At 35.4% G+C, this 20,000-nt stretch overlaps 1 protein-coding gene across 8 annotated transcripts in view; it reads right to left on the bottom strand.

Annotated features, from left to right (window-relative positions):
• si:zfos-588f8.1 overlaps window positions 1–20,000 on the bottom strand; it is a 207,002-nt gene that overhangs the window by 111,756 nt on the left and 75,246 nt on the right. For all 8 annotated transcript variants that reach the window (XM_062027755.1, XM_062027759.1, XM_062027754.1 and 5 more), the window contains one exon: window positions 16,753–17,262. In XM_062027755.1, the coding sequence (XP_061883739.1) occupies window positions 16,753–17,262 (510 nt within the window). The remainder of the gene's footprint in view (window positions 1–16,752; window positions 17,263–20,000) is intronic.

The raw sequence follows: 20,000 nt of genomic DNA, 5'->3' as shown, positions 1-20,000 counted from the left end.
GATTCAGAATCGATTCTCAATTCAAACAGATTCTCGGTTCTAAATCAATACTTCTTTAATACCATTGGATGCCATCTTAAATGATTAACCACAATTCCTTCGTAAAAAAGATAAACAACTCTGATAAATGTCTATATTACTTTAAAAAAAAACTGGTTTTGTTTAATAAAATTCTTCCCAAACATTAAATAAAGTCAAATACAAATAAGGCAACAAGAGACGTATCCAACACTTCTCTTTTCTATATGATCAACTACATCAACTATATGATTTGTCTGAGTGGCTGGACAGGACAGATTGGAAAAAAAAATTAATAATATAATTTTTTTTTTATATTGATTTGAAATTTTTCCGACTCGATTAAGAATCGTTACAATTAAGAACCGCGATTAATTCAGGATTATTTTTTTTTTTGGCACCCCTATGGTTGGCACACGTTAGCATTTTTGGCTGGGTCTAAAAGTTCGTAAATCAAAAGGTTTGCAAATAGAGGGTTTTGTAAATCAAGCTTTTTTTAAATCTTATATTTAATTCCACAGGACAAACAGATTGACATTTTTTATTTTTTTAAATTCGATCTTTGATTATTTTTGAGTCGATTAAGAATTGTTATAAATAATAATCACAATTTTTTTTTAAAAAACAAAAAACTTTTTGACAGCCCTACTACGCACACATTGAAAAAAAGAAAAGAAAAGAAAATAATATTTTTTTTTTATTGATTTTTTATTTTTCGGACTCGATTAAGATTGGTTACAAATAAGAACCACGATTAATTAAAAAAACAAAACTTTTTTTTGGCACCCCTATGGTTGGCACACGTTAGCATTTTTGGCTGGGTCTAAAAGTTTGTAAATCAAAAGGTTTGCAAATAGAGGGTTTTGTAAATCAAGCTTTTTTTAAATCTTACATTTAATTCCACAGGACAAACAGATTGACATTTTTTATTTTTTAAAATTCGATCTTTGATTATTTTTGAGTCGATTAAGAATTGTTATAAATAATAATCGCGATTTATTTAAAAAAAACAAAAAAAACTTTTTGACAGCCCTATTACGCACACATTGAAAAAAAGAAAAGAAAAGAATAATTTTTTTTAATTGATTTTTTATTTTTCGGACTCGATTAAGATTGGTTACAAATAAGAACCACGATTAATTAAAAAAACAAAACATTTTTTTGGCATCCCTATGGTTGGCACACGTCAGCATTTTTGGCTGGGTCTAAAAGTTCATAAATCAAAAGGTTTGTAAATAGAGGGTTTTGTAAATCAAGCTTTTTTTTAATCTTATATTTAATTCCACAGGACAAACAGATTGACATTTTTTTAAATTCGATCTTTGATTATTTTTGAGTCGATTAAGAATTGTTATAAATAAAAATCGCGATTTATTTAAAAAAAAAAAAACAACTTTTTGACAGCCCTACTACGTACAGATTGAAAAAAAGAAAAGAAATAATAATAATAATAATTTTTTTTAATTGATTTTTGATTTTTCGGACTCTATTAAGATTGGTTACAAATAAGAACCGCGATTAATTTTGATTTTTTTTTTTTTTTTGGCACCCCTATGGTTGGCACACGTCAGCATTTTTGGCTGGGTCTAAAAGTTCGTAAATCAAAAGGTTTGCAAATAGAGGGTTTTGTAAATCAAGCTTTTTTTTAATCTTATATTTAATTCCACAGGACAAACCGATTGACGTTTTTTTAAATTCAATCTTTGATTATTTTTGAGTCGATTAAGAATTGTTATATATAATAATGCGGATTTATTTAAAAAAAACAAAAAACATTTTTTGACAGCCCTACTACGTACAGATTGGAAAAAAAAAAAAATAATAATAATTTTTTTTATTTGATTTTTCGGACTCTATTAAGATTGGTTACAAATAACAACCGCGATTAATTCAGATTTTTTATTTTTTTGGGCACCCCTATGGTTGGCACACGTCAGCATTTTTGGCTGGGTCTAAAAGTTTGTAAATCAAAAGGTTTGCAAATAGAGGGTTTTGTAAATCAAGCTTTTTTTAAATCTTATATTTAATTCCACAGGACAAACACATTTACATTTTTAAATTTTTTAATTTGATCTTTGATTATTTTTGAGTCGATTAAGAATCGTTATAAATAATAATCGCGATTTATTAAAAAAATAAAAAATAAAAAAATTTGACAGCTCTACTACGCACAGATTGGAAATAAAAATAATAATAATAATTTTTTTTTCTCTTGATTTTTCGGACTCCATTAAGAATGGTTACAAATAAGAACCACGATTAATTAAAAAAAATAAAAATTGTTTTGGCACCCCTATGGTTGGCACACGTCAGCAATTTTGGCTGGGTGTAAAAGTTCGTAAATCAAAAGGTTTGCAAATAGAGAGTTTTATAAATCGAGCTTTTTTAAAATCTTATATTTAATTCCACAGGACAAACAACTTGACATTTTTAATTTTTTTTATTTCGATCTTTGATTATTTTTGAGTCGATTAAGAATCGTTATAAATAATAATTGCGATTTATTAAAAAAAAAAAAAAAATTGACAGCCCTACTTCGCACAGTTTGAAAAAAAATAAAATACATTTTTTTAGTGATTTTGGATTTTTCGGACTCGGTTAAGAATGGTTACAAATAACAACCGCGATTAATTCGGAAAATAAAATAAAAAATTTGGCACCCCTATGGTTGGCACACGTCAGCAATTTTGGCTGGGTCTAAAAGTTTGTAAATCAAAAAGGTTTGCAAATAGAGGGTTTTGTAAATCGAGCTTTTTTTTTTAATCTTATATTTAATTCCACAGGAATGAAATATAAGATTTTTATTTTTTAAATTTTTAAATTTGAACTTTGATTATTTTTGAGTCGATTAAGAATCGTTATAAATAATAATCTGGATTTTTTTTTTTAAAATAACAATTTACAGCCCTATTTCGCACAGATTGGAAAAAAATAAAATAATTTTTTTTAGTGATTTTTGATTTTTCGGACTCGATTAAGAATGGTTACAAATAACAACCGCGATTAATTCGGGAAAAAAAATAAAAATTTGGCACCCCTATGGTTGGCACACGTCAGCAATTTTGGCTGGGTCTAAAAGTTTGTAAATCAAAAAGGTTTGCAAATAGAGGGTTTTGTAAATTGAGCTTTTTTTTTTAATCTTATATTTAATTCCACAGGAATTTTTTTATTTTTTATTTTTTAAATTCGATCTGTGATTATTTTTGAGTCGATTAAGAATCGTTATAAATAATAATCTGGATTTTTTTTTTTTTAATAAAAATTGACAGCCCTACTTCGCACAGATTGGAAAAAAATAAAATAAATTTTTTTCAGTGATTTTTGATTTTTCGGACTCGATTAACAATGGTTACAAATAACAACCGCGATTAATTAGGAAAAAAATTAAAACAATTTTGGCACCCCTATGGTTGGCACACGTCAGCAATTTTGGCTGAGTTTAAAAGTTTGTAAATCAAAAAGGTTTGCAAATAGAGGGTTTTGTAAATCGAGCTTTTTTTTTAAAATCTCATATTTAATTCCTGTGGAATTAAATATGAGATTTTATTTTTTTTATTTTTTAAATTCGATCTTTGATTATTTTTGAGTCGATTAAGAATCGTTATAAATAATAATCGGGATTTATTTAAAAAAAATAAAAAAAAATTGACAGCCCTACTACGCACAGATTGGAAAAAAAAAAATTTTTTTTAATTTATTTTTCGGACTCGATTAAGAATGGTTACAAATAACAACCGCGATTAATTCGGTTATTATATATTTTTGTAAATCAAGCTTTTTTTAAATCTTATATTTAATTCCACAGGACAAACAGATTGAATTTTTTTTTTTTTAATTTGATCTCTGATTATTTTTGAGTCGATTAAGAATCATTATAAATAATAATCTCGATTTATTTAAAAAAAAAATAAAAATAAATTGACAGCCCTACTATGCACCCTAATGATAATAAAACAATGTGATTTCTTCATGTGCTAAACATTGCCCTAAACAAAGTGGAAAATTGCCCCAAAGAATTGAAAAAAACTGCGATTCACAAATATTGCTTCTCGATATCATGCAGTCAATCAATCAATGTTTACTTATATAGCCCTAAATCACGAGTGTCTCAAAGGGCTGCACAAGCCACCTGGGCTCAGATCCCACATCAGGGCAAGGAAAAAACTCAACCCAAAGGGATAACAATGAGAAACCTTGGAGGGGACCGCAATGGACGAGCGGTGCAGTCCTCCATGTATCGGCCCTCCAGCGTGCCAAGTAGGACGGGAAGCTCCACAAACATGTCAGATGCGGTGTAATGTTTTACCAGACCGGAGCCATTCCGAGCAGCCCCACCCATGTCTAATTGTGGACCACATCAAGGCCCCAGCTGTGGTCCAAGTGCCACAAATAGGCCTGGAAGATGGCTGCAGCATGTTGCTACATGCTTGACTGGGATCATGCATGGATTGATACATCTGTGTGGTTATTTGTTAAAGGCTAGACTCCTGCAACTCACTTCTTGTGGGGATCCCCAGCAAGAAGATCCAGAAGCTGCAGTACTTACAGAATAGAGCTGCTAGGATCCTGATGACAGTGCGGAAATACCACATCACACCACTTCTCAAATCCCTTCACTGGCTTCCTGTTCCACTCAGGATTGAATACCTACTAACCCACCAGTGCCTCCATGGAAATGCCCTCCTCTACCTCAAAGAACTGCTCACCCCCAAATCCTCCACACGAAACCAGGCTAACCTCCTCCAACCTCAGAGAACAAAGCTACGAACAATGGGAGACCGGGATTTCTGCTCCGCCGCTACCAGTCTGTGGAACACTCTCCCTGACCACCTGAGGGCACCACAGACTGTGGATGCTTTTAAAAAAGGCTTAAAAACCCTTATTTATTTTTTAGATGTATGCATACTAGTTCTAGCTATAAGGCGGTTCTAGTTTTTATTTTTATTATCTTTTTATTAGGGATAAATGCTTTAAAAAGTAATATCGGAAATTATCCGTATCGGTTTCGAGATTATCGGTATGGGTTTCCAAAAGTAAAATGTGTGACTTTCTAAAACGCCGCTGTGTACACGGACGCAGGAACATTTACAGAGCGCCAATTAATCCTTAAAGGCGCTGCCTTTGCCCAGTCACATACTATCTACGGCTTGACACACGCACAAGCGAATGCAAGCATACTTGGTCAACAGCCATACAGGTCACACCGAGGGTGGCCGTATAAAGAACTTTAACACGGTTACAAACATGCGCCACGCTGTGAACCCACACCAAACAAGAATGACAAACACATTTCGGGAGAACATCCGCACCCTAACACGACATAAACGCAACAGAACAAATACCCAGAATCCCTTGCAGCACCAACTCTTCCGGGACGCTACAATATACACCCCCTGCTAACACCAACCCCCCACCCCCCATCTCCCGAATTTGGAGGTCTTAAGGTTGGCAAGTATGGCCTCCATGGAAATGCCCCCCTTTACCTCAAAGAACTGCTCACCCCCAAATCCTCCACACGACACCTCCGCTCCGGACAGGCTAACCTCCTCCAACCTCTGAGGACAAAGCTACGAACAATGGGAGACCGGGCTTTCTGCTCCGCCGCTCCCAGTCTGTGGAACGCTCTCCCTGACCACCTGAGGGCACCACAGACTGTGGATGCTTTTAAAAAAGGCTTAAAAACCCATCTTTTTAAAAAAGCCTTTATATATATATATATATATATATATATATATATATATATATATATATATATATATATATATATATATATATATATATATATATATATATATATATATTACAGATGTCCGATAATATTGGCCTGCCGATATTATCGGCCGATATATGCGTTAAAATGTAATATCGGAAATTATCGGTATCGTTTTTTTTATTATCGGTATCGTTTTTTATTTTTTTTATTTTTATTTTTTTATTAAATCCACATAAAAAACACAAGATACACTTACAATTAGGGCACCAACCCAAAAAACCTCCCTTTCTTTCTGTTATTAATATTCTGCTTCCTACATTATATATCAATATATATCAATACAGTCTGCAAGGGATACAGTCCGTAAGCACACATGATTGTGCGTGCTGCTGCTCCACTAATAGTACTAACCTTTAACACTTCATTTTACTCATTTTCATTCATTACAAGTTTCTATGTAACTGTTTTTATATTGTTGTACTTTCTTTTTTATTCAAGAAAATGTTTTTAATTTATTTATCTTATTTTACAAATTTTTTTAAAAAGTACCTTATCTTCACCATACCTGGTTGTCCAAATTAGGCATAATAATGTGTTAATTCCACGACTGCATATATCGGTTGATATAGGTATCGGTAATTAAAGAGTTGGACAATATCGGAATATCGGCAAAAAGCCATTATCGGACATCCCTAATATATATATATATATATATATATATATATATATATATATATATATATATATATATGCATACTAGTTCTAGCTATTAGGCTGTTCTAGTTTTTTTTTTTTAAATCATTTAAAAAAAAAAAAATTTTTAAATACACTGTAGCACTTTGAGGTTGTTTGCTCAATGTAAAATGCTTTTTACAATTAAAATCTATTATTATTATTATTATTACTATTATTAGGTGGTGGTCGGAGGCGCAAACTGTCAGCCACGCTTCCGTCAGTCTACCCTAGGGCAGCTGTGGCTACAAATGTAGCTTACCACCACCAGCTGTGAAGCGCTTTGAGTGTCTAGAAAAGCGCTATATAAATCGAATCCATTATTATTATTATTATTACTGATATTTTCTGTTTTTTATTATTATTATTTTTTAGATATTATGCATACTAGTTCTAGTTTTTATTTGTATTATCTTTTTTATTTACTTCTTTAATACACTGTAGCGCTTTGAGGTTGTTTGCTCAATGTAAAGTGCTTTTTACAAATAAAATCTATTATTAGGGTCCGCATGTACCCTGTACTAAGGACTCCCTGTGGGAGTCCTTAGTACAGGGTACAAAGGAACCTATTGTTATTGTAATGTTTATTATTATTATACCGGCCGCCTCTTCGAGCTGCAATTTGACCCACTTAACATGCTTCAAAACTCACCAAATTTGACACACACATCAGGATCTGCGAAAATTGCAAGTTAATAAAAAAACCAAACCCCAAAAATCAAAATTGCGCTCTAGCGCCCCCTAGGAAAAAACAAAAACAAACTGCCTGTAACTCCCACTAGGAAGGTCGTAGAGACATGAAACAAAAACCTCTATGTAGGTCAGACTTAGACCTACATTTCATAATTTTACATCCTCGGGCAAAAACCAACAGGAAGTTGGCAATTTCCCCTTCAAGACAAAATTGTACTAAAAAAACTCATTTTTGCCTCTTTGAGCTGTAATTTGACCCCCTTAAAATACTTCAAAACTCACCAAAATTCTCACACACATCAGGACTGCTGGAAATTGCGATCTAAAAAAAAAAACGAACCCCAAAGCTCGCGCAATTTTGAATAAAACCGAGACAAAACTGCTTTTTAGAGGAAAACTCAGACAAAACTGCTTGTAACTTCCGGTAGGAACGTCTTAGAGACATGAAACAAATACCTCTATGTAGGTCTTGCCTAGACCTACATTTGATAGATTGACATCCTTCAGCAAAAATCAACAGGAAGTTTGCTATCCCTCCTTCAAAACAACATTTTTGTTAAAACCGGTCACCAAACATCAAACGTTATCTCCTCCGAGGGCGTTTGTCGTTTCGGCTTCAAACTGCTACAGGAGAGAGATTGAACCCTTCTGATTAAAAGTTGTGGACGGCGTTTTGATACGTGCTACCGTTTTGATTTTACGAGCCTTCAAAGAAAACAACCACTGTGCCGCAACACCCAGGAAAAAGACACAGACACAACTTCCTCTAACTCCCAGTACGAATATCGTAGAGACACGAAACAAAAACCTCTATGTAGGTCTCACTCAGGACTACCACTGGACAAAAGTATTGGGACACCTAGGACTAGCACCTGCCAAAATGCAGACCCGACCAACGCTGCTTGCAGCTTTAATTATTATTATTACTTTCAACCTCCACCAAAGATGTGGCGACTGAAGCTGAATAAAGTCCGTTTTTTTAATGTCCAGGTTGGGATATAAACAATAGTTCTCCTCTGCACTTCCTGAACAATACAACACAATAGTCGGGTCTGTCCACACCCCCCTAAGGCTCCCGGCAACAAAACGAAGGAGAACCACTACCGTTACTTCCCATGTCGTAGCCGCTTCCTGTTAAATAAGGTTTCCGGATGGCCGGGACTTCCTGGGTAGTCTGGACTCGGGGCAGCATAATGCATAACCTGGCTTCTTGTGTGGGTGTGTGTCATCTTTAATGTGTGTGTGCCATCTTTAAAGCAGCAGTTGACTATCATGCGTGTCCACAAAAGGGAGTTAAAAGGAAAACAAGACACAAAAGAACATGAAGGATCAACCAGTTAGACCAGTTTTTAAAAATCATTTAACCTTACAATTGCATCCTCTGCACAATGGAGGGCAAGTAGCAAGTACCGGGGGGGGGGGGTAACACAAAACATCCACATTTTGATGTTTGGTCCCTGAGGTCTTGAAACTGCGGCCCTCTTCATTACGTAGTTGAATAATAATAATGAATATAATAAAAGCTGCAAGCAGTGTTGGTCGGGTCCGCATTTTGGCAGGTGCTAGTCCTAGGTGTCCCAATACTTCTGTCCAGTGGTAGTCCTGAGTGAGACCTACATAGAGGTTTTTGTTTCGTGTCTCTACGATATTCGTACTGGGAGTTAGAGGAAGTTGTGTCTGTGTCTTTTTCCTAGGTGCCGCGGCACAGTGGTTATTTTCTTTGAAGGCGCGTAAAATCACAGCAGCGAAGCAACTTTAGTGCTGCGGGTCTGTGAAGGCTCGTAAACGTATCAAAAAGCCGTACAGAACTTTTAATCAGAAGGGTTCAATCTCTCTCCTGTAGCAGTTTGAAGCCGAAACGACAAACGCGCTCAGAGGAGATAATGTTTGATGTTTGGTGACCGGTTGTAACAAAAATGTTGTTTTGAAGGAGGAATAGCTAACTTCCTGTTGATTTTTGGTGAAGGATGTCAATCTATGAAATGTAGGTCTAGGCGAGACCTACGTAGAGGTATTTGTTTCATGTCTCTAATACATCGACCCCTTCTGAGCGCCTATTTTCAGCTGCTGGGAATATTGTAAACAAGAAAAGAAGCAGAGCATGTAGACATGCTAACCTTTCTTTATTACAACTGTTTGTCACTCACTGGAATGAGTAGAATTGGTTATTGTGTACTGTGTTGGACTGGATGTTTATTTTGCACATTTTAAAAGCAATACTTAATGTTTACAGTGCTCCAGAATATTTAGATTGGCACTTTTTTGTATTGGATGCTTATCTTTATTTTTGCACATTTTAGCAAATAAGCAATACTTTCACTTTTGTTGAAATGTTTACACTGTTGTTACAGAATATTTCGTTTTACACTTTTTTGTATTGGATGTTTATCTTTATTTTTGCACATTTTTAAGCAAAATAAGCAATACTTTTACTTTTGAAATGCTTATACTATTGCAGAATATTAAGATTTGCACTGGATGTTGACTTTTATATTTGCACATTAAAAAGCAAATAAGCTACTTTTAATTTTGTTAAATGTTAAAAGTTTTAAATGTTTACATTGTTACAGAATATTTAGTCATGTTGTTGTCAATGTTGACTGAGTGGCCATACTTCTTTTTTTTTGTAAATAAAAGCCATGCCTTTTGAAAAAACGGACCTACATTTATTTTTTCATCTTCATTTTGAATAAAAAAATAATCGGTAAAAGGAAAAATAATCTATAGATTAATCGAAAAAAATAATCTATAGATTAACCGATTAATCGAAAAAAAAAATAATTTATAGATTAATCGATAGAAAAATAATCGTTAGCTGCAGCCTTACAAGACACCCACCCAAACCTTCAAAAAATGCAACTCCAATCTTTCTGTGTGCTCTAGGAAATCTATATAATTCTATACTGAATTTAAAAGAAACTAAATACAATAAAAATTTAAAATAAAAACAAGAAAATAAAATTATTGTTATTATGATGATGTGTGACAAGAAAAGATGGGAGCTCTCGTTTTTTTTTTTTAATAAGTGTATCTTGTGTTTTTTATGTTGATTTAATTTTAAAAAAACACAAAAAAAACCCGATACAGATAATAAAAAAACCGATACCGATAATTTCCGATATTACATTTTAACGCATATTATCGGACATCCCTAATAATAATGTATTTTTTTACATTTTCAAGGCGGGACCAAACTTGATTTGGAGACCTAAAAGTATAAAAAAATATATATATTCAATTGTTTGTGAAAGTGAAAAATATCAAAAAGGCCCCCGCTCGCTTGAATTAGTCAGTGTGCGGCCCCCAGTGCGCCATTAGTTGGGCCCGTGACGGATCCGAGCGGACGGAAATAGCCCGGAAACAGTAGAAGACCAAAGTGGGACGGCTGCTTTGCTACAAATAGGGATCTCATCCCCTCAAAATGTGAGCCGGAGTCGGGGGAGCTCGCCTACAGCCACAGGCTTCCACGCATTGTAATGTGATCAGTATCCAATACAGGAAGTACAACCTTTTGTTGCGGCAAACTTGCTGAAAACAAATCTTGACACAGTTTGAATCCCAACTTGTCCAAACTGCAGTGGGAACATACCTCCACCACACGCACATTTTTTTTTATAAATAAATAAAAAATTAATAACACTTCCACCACACGCAAAAAAATAAATAAAAAAGAAGTGGCCTTGTGGTTAGAGTGTCCGCCCTGAGATGGGTAGGTGGTGAGTTCAAACCCCGGCCGAGTCATACCAAAGACTATAAAAATGGGAGCCATTACCTCCCTGCTTGGCACTCAGCATCCAGGCTTGGAATTGGGGGTTAAATCACCAAAAATGATTCCCGGGTGTGGCCACCGCTGCTGCTCACTGCTCCCCTCACCTCCCAGGGGGTGAATAAGGGGATGGGTCAAATGCAGAGGACACATTTTGCCACACCTAGTGTGTGTTTGTGTGACAGTCACTGGTACTTTACTTTAACTTAACTTACAAGATTAATAACACTTCACCACACACAAAAAAATGAATAAAAAAAATAAAAAAAAGTATTTATACTTTCACCACACACAAAAAAAATGTGATACTTATTTCATTTTTTTAAATAAAAAAATTAATACTTCCACCGCACAAAAACAATTACAAAAAAATTACAAAAAATAAAAATTGATACTTTCACCACACACAAAAAAAAGATACATTTTTTTTTTAAATAAAAAAATTAATACTTCCACCACACACAAAAACAATTTTAAAAAAATTACAAAAAATTAAAATTAATACTTTCACCACACAATTTTTTTTTTGATAATTATTTTTTTTAATAAAAAAAAATAAATACTTCCACCACACACAAAAAAAAGTGATAATTATTTTTTTTAAATAAAAAAAATTAATAATACTTCCACACACAATTTTTTTTTTTAATTAAAAAAAAATTACTAAAAATAAAAATGAATACTTTCCCCACACACACAAAAAATGTATAATTATCTTTTTTAAATAAAAAAATTAATACTTCCACACACAATTTTTTTTTTAAATTAAAAAAGAATTACTAAAAATAAAAATGGATACTTTCACCACACACCAAAAAAAGATCCATTTTTTTTTATTTTTTTAATAAAAAAATTAATAATTCCACCACACACAAAACAATTTAAAAAAAATTACAAAAAATTAAAATTAAAATTAATACTTTCACCACACACATTTTTTTTTGATAATTATTTTTTTTAATAAAAAAAAAAAAAAAACTTCCACCACACACAAAAAAAATTAGAAAAAATAAAAATGTATACTTTCACCACACACACACAAAAAAAGTGATAATTATTTTTTTTAAATAAAAAAAATTAATAATACTTCCACACACAAATTTTTTTTTTTAATTAAATTTTTTTTACTAAAAATAAAAATTAATACTTTCCCCACACACACAAAAAATGTATAATTATTATATTTAAAAAAAAAAAAAATTAATAATACTTCCACACACAATTTTTTTTTTTTAAATTAAAAAAGAATTACTAAAAATAAAAATAAAAATTAATACTTTCACCACACACACAAAAAATGTATAATTATCTTTTTTTAAATAAAAAAAAAAAAAATACTTCCACCACACACAAAAATTTTAAAGTTAAATGTTTTTCTTCAATTAATAATGCTTCCAACACTTATTGCTTCCTCTCTAAAAGTGACTCCAGGTTCACGTTGGCTCTTCGTGTCCTGCCGGCTGTCGTCAAAAGACGTTTTCCCACGTAGAATAAATCCCTTTGCTTGTAATAGCGAGGAGAAAAAAGGCCAGAAACACTTTTGAACTTCAACTTTGACGTGGCGTTGTTCGCCGGCCAGGAGCGATGACAAACTGGCCCCGAGAGGAACTCCATCTCGGCCCCTTGACGAGCGCCGTCTCCTCGTCTCCCGTTCGCAAACCACACTTCTGGACGGGACCGCTTCTGGGAGCAGAACTCTGCTGACGGAGGGGGAAAAATTCTTGGTCACCGTGGACAGACTGACACACGTCACAGAGCGGCGTGCTAAAGTGGCAGTGAGCGGAGAAGGTCACGGCTCAAAAAGTCCAGTGTCAAACGACGGTTCCTACTTCTGCCGTTTGACAACCCAGGATCACTTTTCAGCACTTCAGTTCTTACACATTCCACGCGTGGCTTTGCAGGATAAGACGGGGTATTTTTAGCCCCTTTACTGCGCAATATCAAACCCTAAATATGCCGGACTTACTTCCAGATCAGCGCTAAGAGCATTTTCCGGACGCACGCCCGTTGAAAAGCTCTTCAGTGTTGGAGCAAAACTGCAGCGTCACGTTTTTAAACCTCTTTTTAGTTTCACGTCTGAGCCTTTCTTCGTGATAAAGTTCAAGTTCAAGTACCAATGATAGTCACACACACACACACACACACACACACACTAGGTGTGGCGAAATTATTCTCTGCATTCCATCACCCTTGATCACCCCCTGGGAGGTGAGGGGAGCAGTGAGCAGCAATTCCAACCCTTCATGCTGAGTGCCAATAAACAATCCTCCGCATTGAAACTTGAAAATTCACACAGAAATGTTGGCGGGCCCGCTATCTGTGCAGTGGATTGACGGATGCTATCATAACACGCTAACGTTAGCATGTTAAAATGGGAACAGTTAAAATAGTTGCAAGACGGCGCCAAGTTTCAAAAGCCATATTTAGGCTTAAACAAATGAAATGTGCCAAAATGCTAGCATAAAATGTCGGCATACTAATGTTAGCATGCTAACGTTAGCATCCCATCGGAGACGAAGTTAGCATACTTCTAAGATGGTGGCAAGTATCAAAATACATGATTTTTAGGTTAAACACACCAAAGTAGTAACAATTTTATCATAAAATGTTAGCATGCTAATGTTAGCATACTTCTAAGATGGTGGCAAGTATCAAAATCCATGATTTTTAAGGTCAAAAACGCCAAAGTAGTACAAATGTTAGCATAAAATGTTAGCATACTTCTAAGATGGTGGCAAGCATCAAAATCCATGATTTTTAAGGTTAAACACACCAAAGTAGTAAACATTTTATCATAAAATGTTAGCATGCTAATGTTAGCATACTTCTAAGATGGTGGCAAGTATCAAAATCCATGATTTTTAAGGTCAAACACACCAAAGTAGAAAAAATATTTAGCATAAAATGTTAGCATGCTAATGTTAACATACTTCTAAGATGGTGGCAAGTATCAAAATCCATGATTTTAAAGGTTAAACACACCAAAGTAGAAAAAATATTTAGCATAAAATGTTAGCATGCTAATGTTAGCATACTTCTAAGATGGTGGCAAGTATCAAAATCCATGATTTTAAAGGTTAAACACACCAAAGTAGAAAAAATATTTAGCATAAAATGTTAGCATGCTAATGTTAGCATACTTCTAAGATGGTGGCAAGTATCAAAATCCATGATTTTAAAGGTTAAACACACCAAAGTAGAAAAAATATTTAGCATAAAATGTTAGCATGCTAATGTTAGCATACTTCTAAGATGGTGGCAAGTATCAAAATCCATGATTTTTAAGGTTAAACACACCAAAGTAGTAAACATTTTTGCATAAAATATTAGCATACTAATGTTAGCATACTTCTAAGATGGAGGCAAGTATCAAAATCAATGATTCTTAGGTTAAACACACCAAAGTAGTAAAAATGTTTGCATAAAATGTTAGCATACTTCTAAGATGGTGGCAAGTATCAAAATCCATGATTTTTAAGGTTAAACACACCACAGTAGTAAAAATTGTAGCATAAAATGTTAGCAGGCTGACGTTAGCATACTTCTAAGATGGTGGCAAGTATCAAAATCCATGATTTTTAAGGTTGAACACACCAAAGTAGTAAACATTTTAGCATAACATGTTAGCATACTTCTAAGATGGTGGCAAGTATCAAAATCCATGATTTTTAAGGTTAAACACACCAAAGTAGTAAACATGTTATCATAAAATGTTAGCATGCTAATGTTAGCATACCTCTAAGATGGTGGCAAGTATCAAAATCCATGATTTTTAAGGTCAAACACACCAAAGTAGAAAAAATATTTAGCATAAAATGTTAGCATGCTAATGTTAGCATACTTCTAAGATGGTGGCAAGTATCAAAATCCATGATTTTAAAGGTTAAACACACCAAAGTAGAAAAAATATTTAGCATAAAATGTTAGCATGCTAATGTTAGCATACTTCTAAGATGGTGGCAAGTATCAAAATCCATGATTTTAAAGGTTAAACACACCAAAGTAGAAAAAATATTTAGCATAATATGTTAGCATGCTAATGTTAGCATACTTCTAAGATGGTGGCAAGTATCAAAATCCATGGTTTTTAAGGTTAAACACACCAAAGTAGTAAACATTGTAGCATAAAATGTTAGCAGGCTAACGTTAGCATACTTCTAAGATGTTGGCAAGTATCAAAATCCATGATTATTAAGGTTGAACACACCAAAGTAGTAAACATTTTAGCATAAAATGTCCACTACAAAGGACGCTGGCTCTCAGGAGGAACCACAGTAGAACTCGTGTGAGGGATGTTGTAGTGAAGTAAAGACAGATGTTTACTTCATTGCTATGCAGAAGATATTTACTCCACTTGGAGGGACGTCACAAAGGGTTAAGAAGGCCTTTTTTTACCTTTTTCTGAGCGTGGTCTTTATGGTAAAGTATTTAATATCACATGCCTGGAAAACACATTTCCTCTCTTCTCTTTTTTCCTCTTCTCAAACCACCGTAACCTTCAAACTAAGAACTGTTAAGTAACTTCAAGAAACTCAACATCTTCTTCTGCTTGTGTTTACACTTTGGACAAACGATGAAGACACGTGTCTTCCTACGCTTTGAAGCCTGCGGCTTAGAAAGCGGTGCAGCTAAATGATGGATTTTTTGCCGTTGATGGCCATTAAAAACAGTTTTCAAAACAAAACAATTTTCAAAACAAAACAGTTTTCAAAACAAAAAAAAACAAGCAAATACGCTGACAAGGTGTGTTATTGTTTGTGCTATGGCGCCATCTTCCTACGCTTTGAAGCCTGCGGCTTATAAAGCGGTGTGGCTAAATGATGTATTTTTCGCTGTTGATTATCCATTAAAAACAGTTTTCAAAACAAAAAAGTTTTTAAAAAAAAAACAAAAAAACGCAAATACGCTGATAAGGTGTGTTATTGTTTGTGCTATGGCGCCATCTTCCTACGCTTTGAAGCCTGCGGCTTATAAAGCGGTGCAGCTAAATGATGGATTTTTCGCCGTTGATGGCCATTAAAAACAGTTTTCAAAACAAAACAGTTTTCAAAACAAAACAGTTTTCAAAACAAAAAAAAACAAGCAAATACGCTGACAAGGTGTGTTATTGTTTGTGCTATGGCGCCATCTTCCTACGCTTTGAAGCCTGCGGCTTATAAAGCGGTGTGGCTAAATGATGGATTTTTCGCTGTTGATTATCCATTAAAAACAGTTTTCAAAACAAAAAAGTTTTCAAAAAAACCCCCAAAAAACGCAAATACGCTGATAAGGTGTGTTATTGTTTGTGCTATGGCGCCATCTTCCTACGCTTTGAAGCCTGCGGCTTATAAAGCGGTGCAGCTAAATGATGGATTTTTCGCCGTTGATGGCCATTAAAAACAGTTTTCAAAACAAAACAGTTTTCAAAACAAAAAAAAACAAGCAAATACGCTGACAAGGTGTGTTATTGTTTGTGCTATGGCGCCATCTTCCTACGCTTTGAAGCCTGCGGCTTATAAAGCGGTGCGGCTAAATGATGGATTTTTCGCCGTTGATTATCCATTAAAAACCGTTTTCAAAACAACAAAAACAAGCAAATACGCTGACAAGGTGTGTTATTGTTACCTTCCTACGCTTTGAAGCCTGCGGCTTATAAAGCGGTGCGGCTAAATGATGGATTTTTCGCTGTTGATTATCCATTAAAAACAGTTTTCAAAACAACAAAAACAAGCAAATACGCTGACAAGGTGTGTTATTGTTACCTTCCTACGCTTTGAAGCCTGCGGGAGTGAGGGAGTAAATACACACAGCGGTCCTGGGACCAGAACCAGAGCAAGTAGACGGTCCTTACCTCCAGGACGGGCCCGGCGCCCAGGATGGTCCTCTCCACGCCGCTGGCGTAGCCCTTCTGGCTGAGCGCCGTCAGACAGTGGATGAGGAAGTTGGTGCTCTGCGTCTTCCCCGAGCCGCTCTCCCCGGAGATGACGATGCACTGGTTGACCTTCTTGCGCAGCATGGCGTAGTACGCCACGTCGGCGATGGCGAAGATGTGCGGCTCCAGCTTGCCCAGCTGGTGGTTCTCGTACAGCTTGACGTACTTGGGGTTGTAGATGGGCAGGAACTTGAAGGGGTTGATGGCGATGAGGATGCTGCCGGCGTACGTGTAGATCTTCTTCTTGCGGAAGCGCGTGCGCAGGTTGCCGAGGATGCTGTCCTCGTTGAGTTTGGGGAGGTTGCACAGGTCGGCGAAGTCGTCCTGCGGCGGCGGCAGGAAGCCCCGGGCGGCCAGACGCCGTTTCTCCTGCTCCTTGGACGGCGGAGGCAGGTGGGCGTAATGAATGGTGCCGTCCTTGTTCCTCTCCTGGAACAGCAAGACAGTCACATTTATTTACATGACTCAAACAAAATGCTTCTCAAAAAGGAATTTAAAAGTAACATTTTTTAGATACGGGCCACACAAAACAGGAAATGCGCCACCTCGTGCTTAGCCAAATCTGCAACGAGACAAACTATGGTATCAATTTGACGTTTTTGTGTGGATTTTTTTGTATCTATGCATTGTGCAATCGCTACATGTATTACACTGCAACAAGTCAGTGTTCAAAAACAAGAAAAGAAAATACAAAAAGTAGGGGTATTTTATTTGAACTAAGCAAAATGATCTGCCAATAGAACATTTGGCTTGTCAAGACTTTCCAAAACAAGTCAAATTAGCTAACCTCAATGAACCCAAAAATACTTTAAAGGCCTACTGAAAGCCACTACTAGCGACCACGCAGTCTGATAGTTTATATATCAATGATGAAATCTTAACATTGCAACACATGCCAATACGGCCGGGTTAACTTATAAAGTGACATTTTAAATTTCCCGTTAAAATTCCGGTTGAAAACGTCTATGTATGATGACGTATGCACGTGACGTCAATCCTTGAAACAGGAAGTATGCAGACACATTGAATCCAATACAAAAAAGCTCCGTTTTCATCTCATAATTCCACAGTATTCTGGACATCTGTGTTGGTGAATCTTTTGCAATTTGTTTAATGAACAATGAAGACTGCAAAGAAGAAAGCTGTAGGTGGGATCGGTGTATTAGCGGCTGGCTGCAGCAACACAACCAGGAGGACTTTGACTTGGATAGCAGACGCGCTATCCGACGCTAGCCGCCGACCGCATCGATGATCGGGTGAAGTCCTTCGTCGCTCCGTCAATCGCTGGAACGCAGGTGAGCACGGGTGTTGATGAGCAGATGAGGGCTGGCTGGCGTAGGTGGATAGCTAATGTTTTTATCATAGCTCTGTGAGGTCCCGTAGCTAAGTTAGCTTCAATGGCGTCGTTAGCAACAGCATTTTTAAGCTTCGCCAGGCTGGAAATTATTAACCGTGTAGTTACATGTCCATGGTTTAATAGTATTGTTGATCTTCTGTCTATCCTTCCAGTCAGGGATTTATTTATTTTGTTTCTATCTGCAGTTAAGCACGATGCTATCACGTTAGCCCCGTAGCTAAAGTGCTTCACCGATGTATTGTCGTGGAGATAAAAGTCACTGTGAATGTCCATTTCGCGTTCTCGACTCTCATTTTCAAGAGGATATAGTATCCCAGGTGGTTTAAAATACAAATCCGTGATCCACAATAGAAAAAGGAGAAAGTGTGGAATCCAATGAGCCATCTTGTACCTAAGTTACGGTCAGAGCGAAAAAAGATGCGTCCTGCACTGCACTCTAGTCCTTCACTCTCACGTTCCTCATCCACGAATCTTTCATCCTGGCTCAAATTAATGGGGTAATCGTCGCTTTCTCGGTCCGAATTGCTCTCACTGCTGGTGTAAACAATGTGCAAATGTGAGGAGCCTTTCAACCTGTGACGTCACGCTACTTCCGGTACAGGCAAGGCTTTTTTTTATCAGCGACTAAAAGTTGCGAACTTTATCGTCGATGTTCTCTACTAAATCCTTTCAGCAAAAATATGGCAATATCGCGAAATGATCAAGTATGACACATAGAATGGATCTGCTATCCCCGTTTAAATAAAAAAAAATTCATTTCAGTAGGCCTTTAAAATAAGTATATTCTCACTAATAAGTGCACTTTTTATGGTAGAAAAAAAAGGGATATGTTGAAAAATATTCTTAAATGAAGTAAATGCTAGTGCCATTATCTTGACATAATGATATGCGCTCGGCATTACATTTTTATACTAAAAACTAATTTATTGTTCTTAATGGAAAGGCAAGCGCTTGTTACTCTCGGGGTCTCAATGCATTTCTCCATGGATAACATGACATCATCGCGCCAAGTGCGTGCTCTTTCAGTCAATTAGTGTGCATATATACAGCCCGGCCCCCGGGAAAACTTTTTTTTAATTGTAATTTTGAGGAATTTATCTGAATGTGCATGAACTATTTCTGTTGAAAATAGTTTGAAATGTCAAATGTTTAAATATTAACTGTCAATTTACTGTACTGTGCCAAGTGTACTACTATATGAGTACGTGTTTTCTATTGTTTCATTGAAAATAAAACAGCAAAGTCCATTTGGCTGTCATCTGTTTTGATTATGAGACACAATTGTGTCAAAGTCATGATTTTTTTTTTTTTATGCTTGAAATAAGAAATTATTACTTTAAAAAAGTAATAATGAGTGTTGATGACACAACAGTTGATATTCTAGTTTCAAGCATGTTTTACTCAATATAGGTCATCATATGTCAGCAACAAGATGCAATATCTTACTGACATCATTTAGGAGCAAAACACTTCAAACAAGTAAAACACTCTAACATCAAATCTGCTTAGTGAGAAGAATGATCTTAATAGACAGAAAATAAGCAAATATCACCCTTATTTGAGATATTACATCTTACTTACATTTCAGTTTTTGCAGTGTGTTTATTACTCGTTTGTGGTGCTATGCTACATTTTTGTTTACAGAAGTATTTTATTCAATAAATAAGTAAAGCCTCCCATAGGAAGCTCTATGTTAATAACTTTATTTGATCAACATGTAAGCAAAAGCATCGCAGTAAATATGCCAGAATTATTATTATTATTATTTACATAAGGCACAAAAATCGTGAATCACATTTTTGGTGAAAAG

The sequence above is a fragment of the Entelurus aequoreus genome, linkage group LG19, assembly GCF_033978785.1.
Source record: "Entelurus aequoreus isolate RoL-2023_Sb linkage group LG19, RoL_Eaeq_v1.1, whole genome shotgun sequence".
Taxonomy (NCBI): Eukaryota; Metazoa; Chordata; class Actinopteri; order Syngnathiformes; family Syngnathidae; genus Entelurus; species Entelurus aequoreus.
The sequence above is the reverse complement of the archived record's forward strand: the minus strand, read 5'-3'. Positions and strand labels throughout refer to the sequence as shown.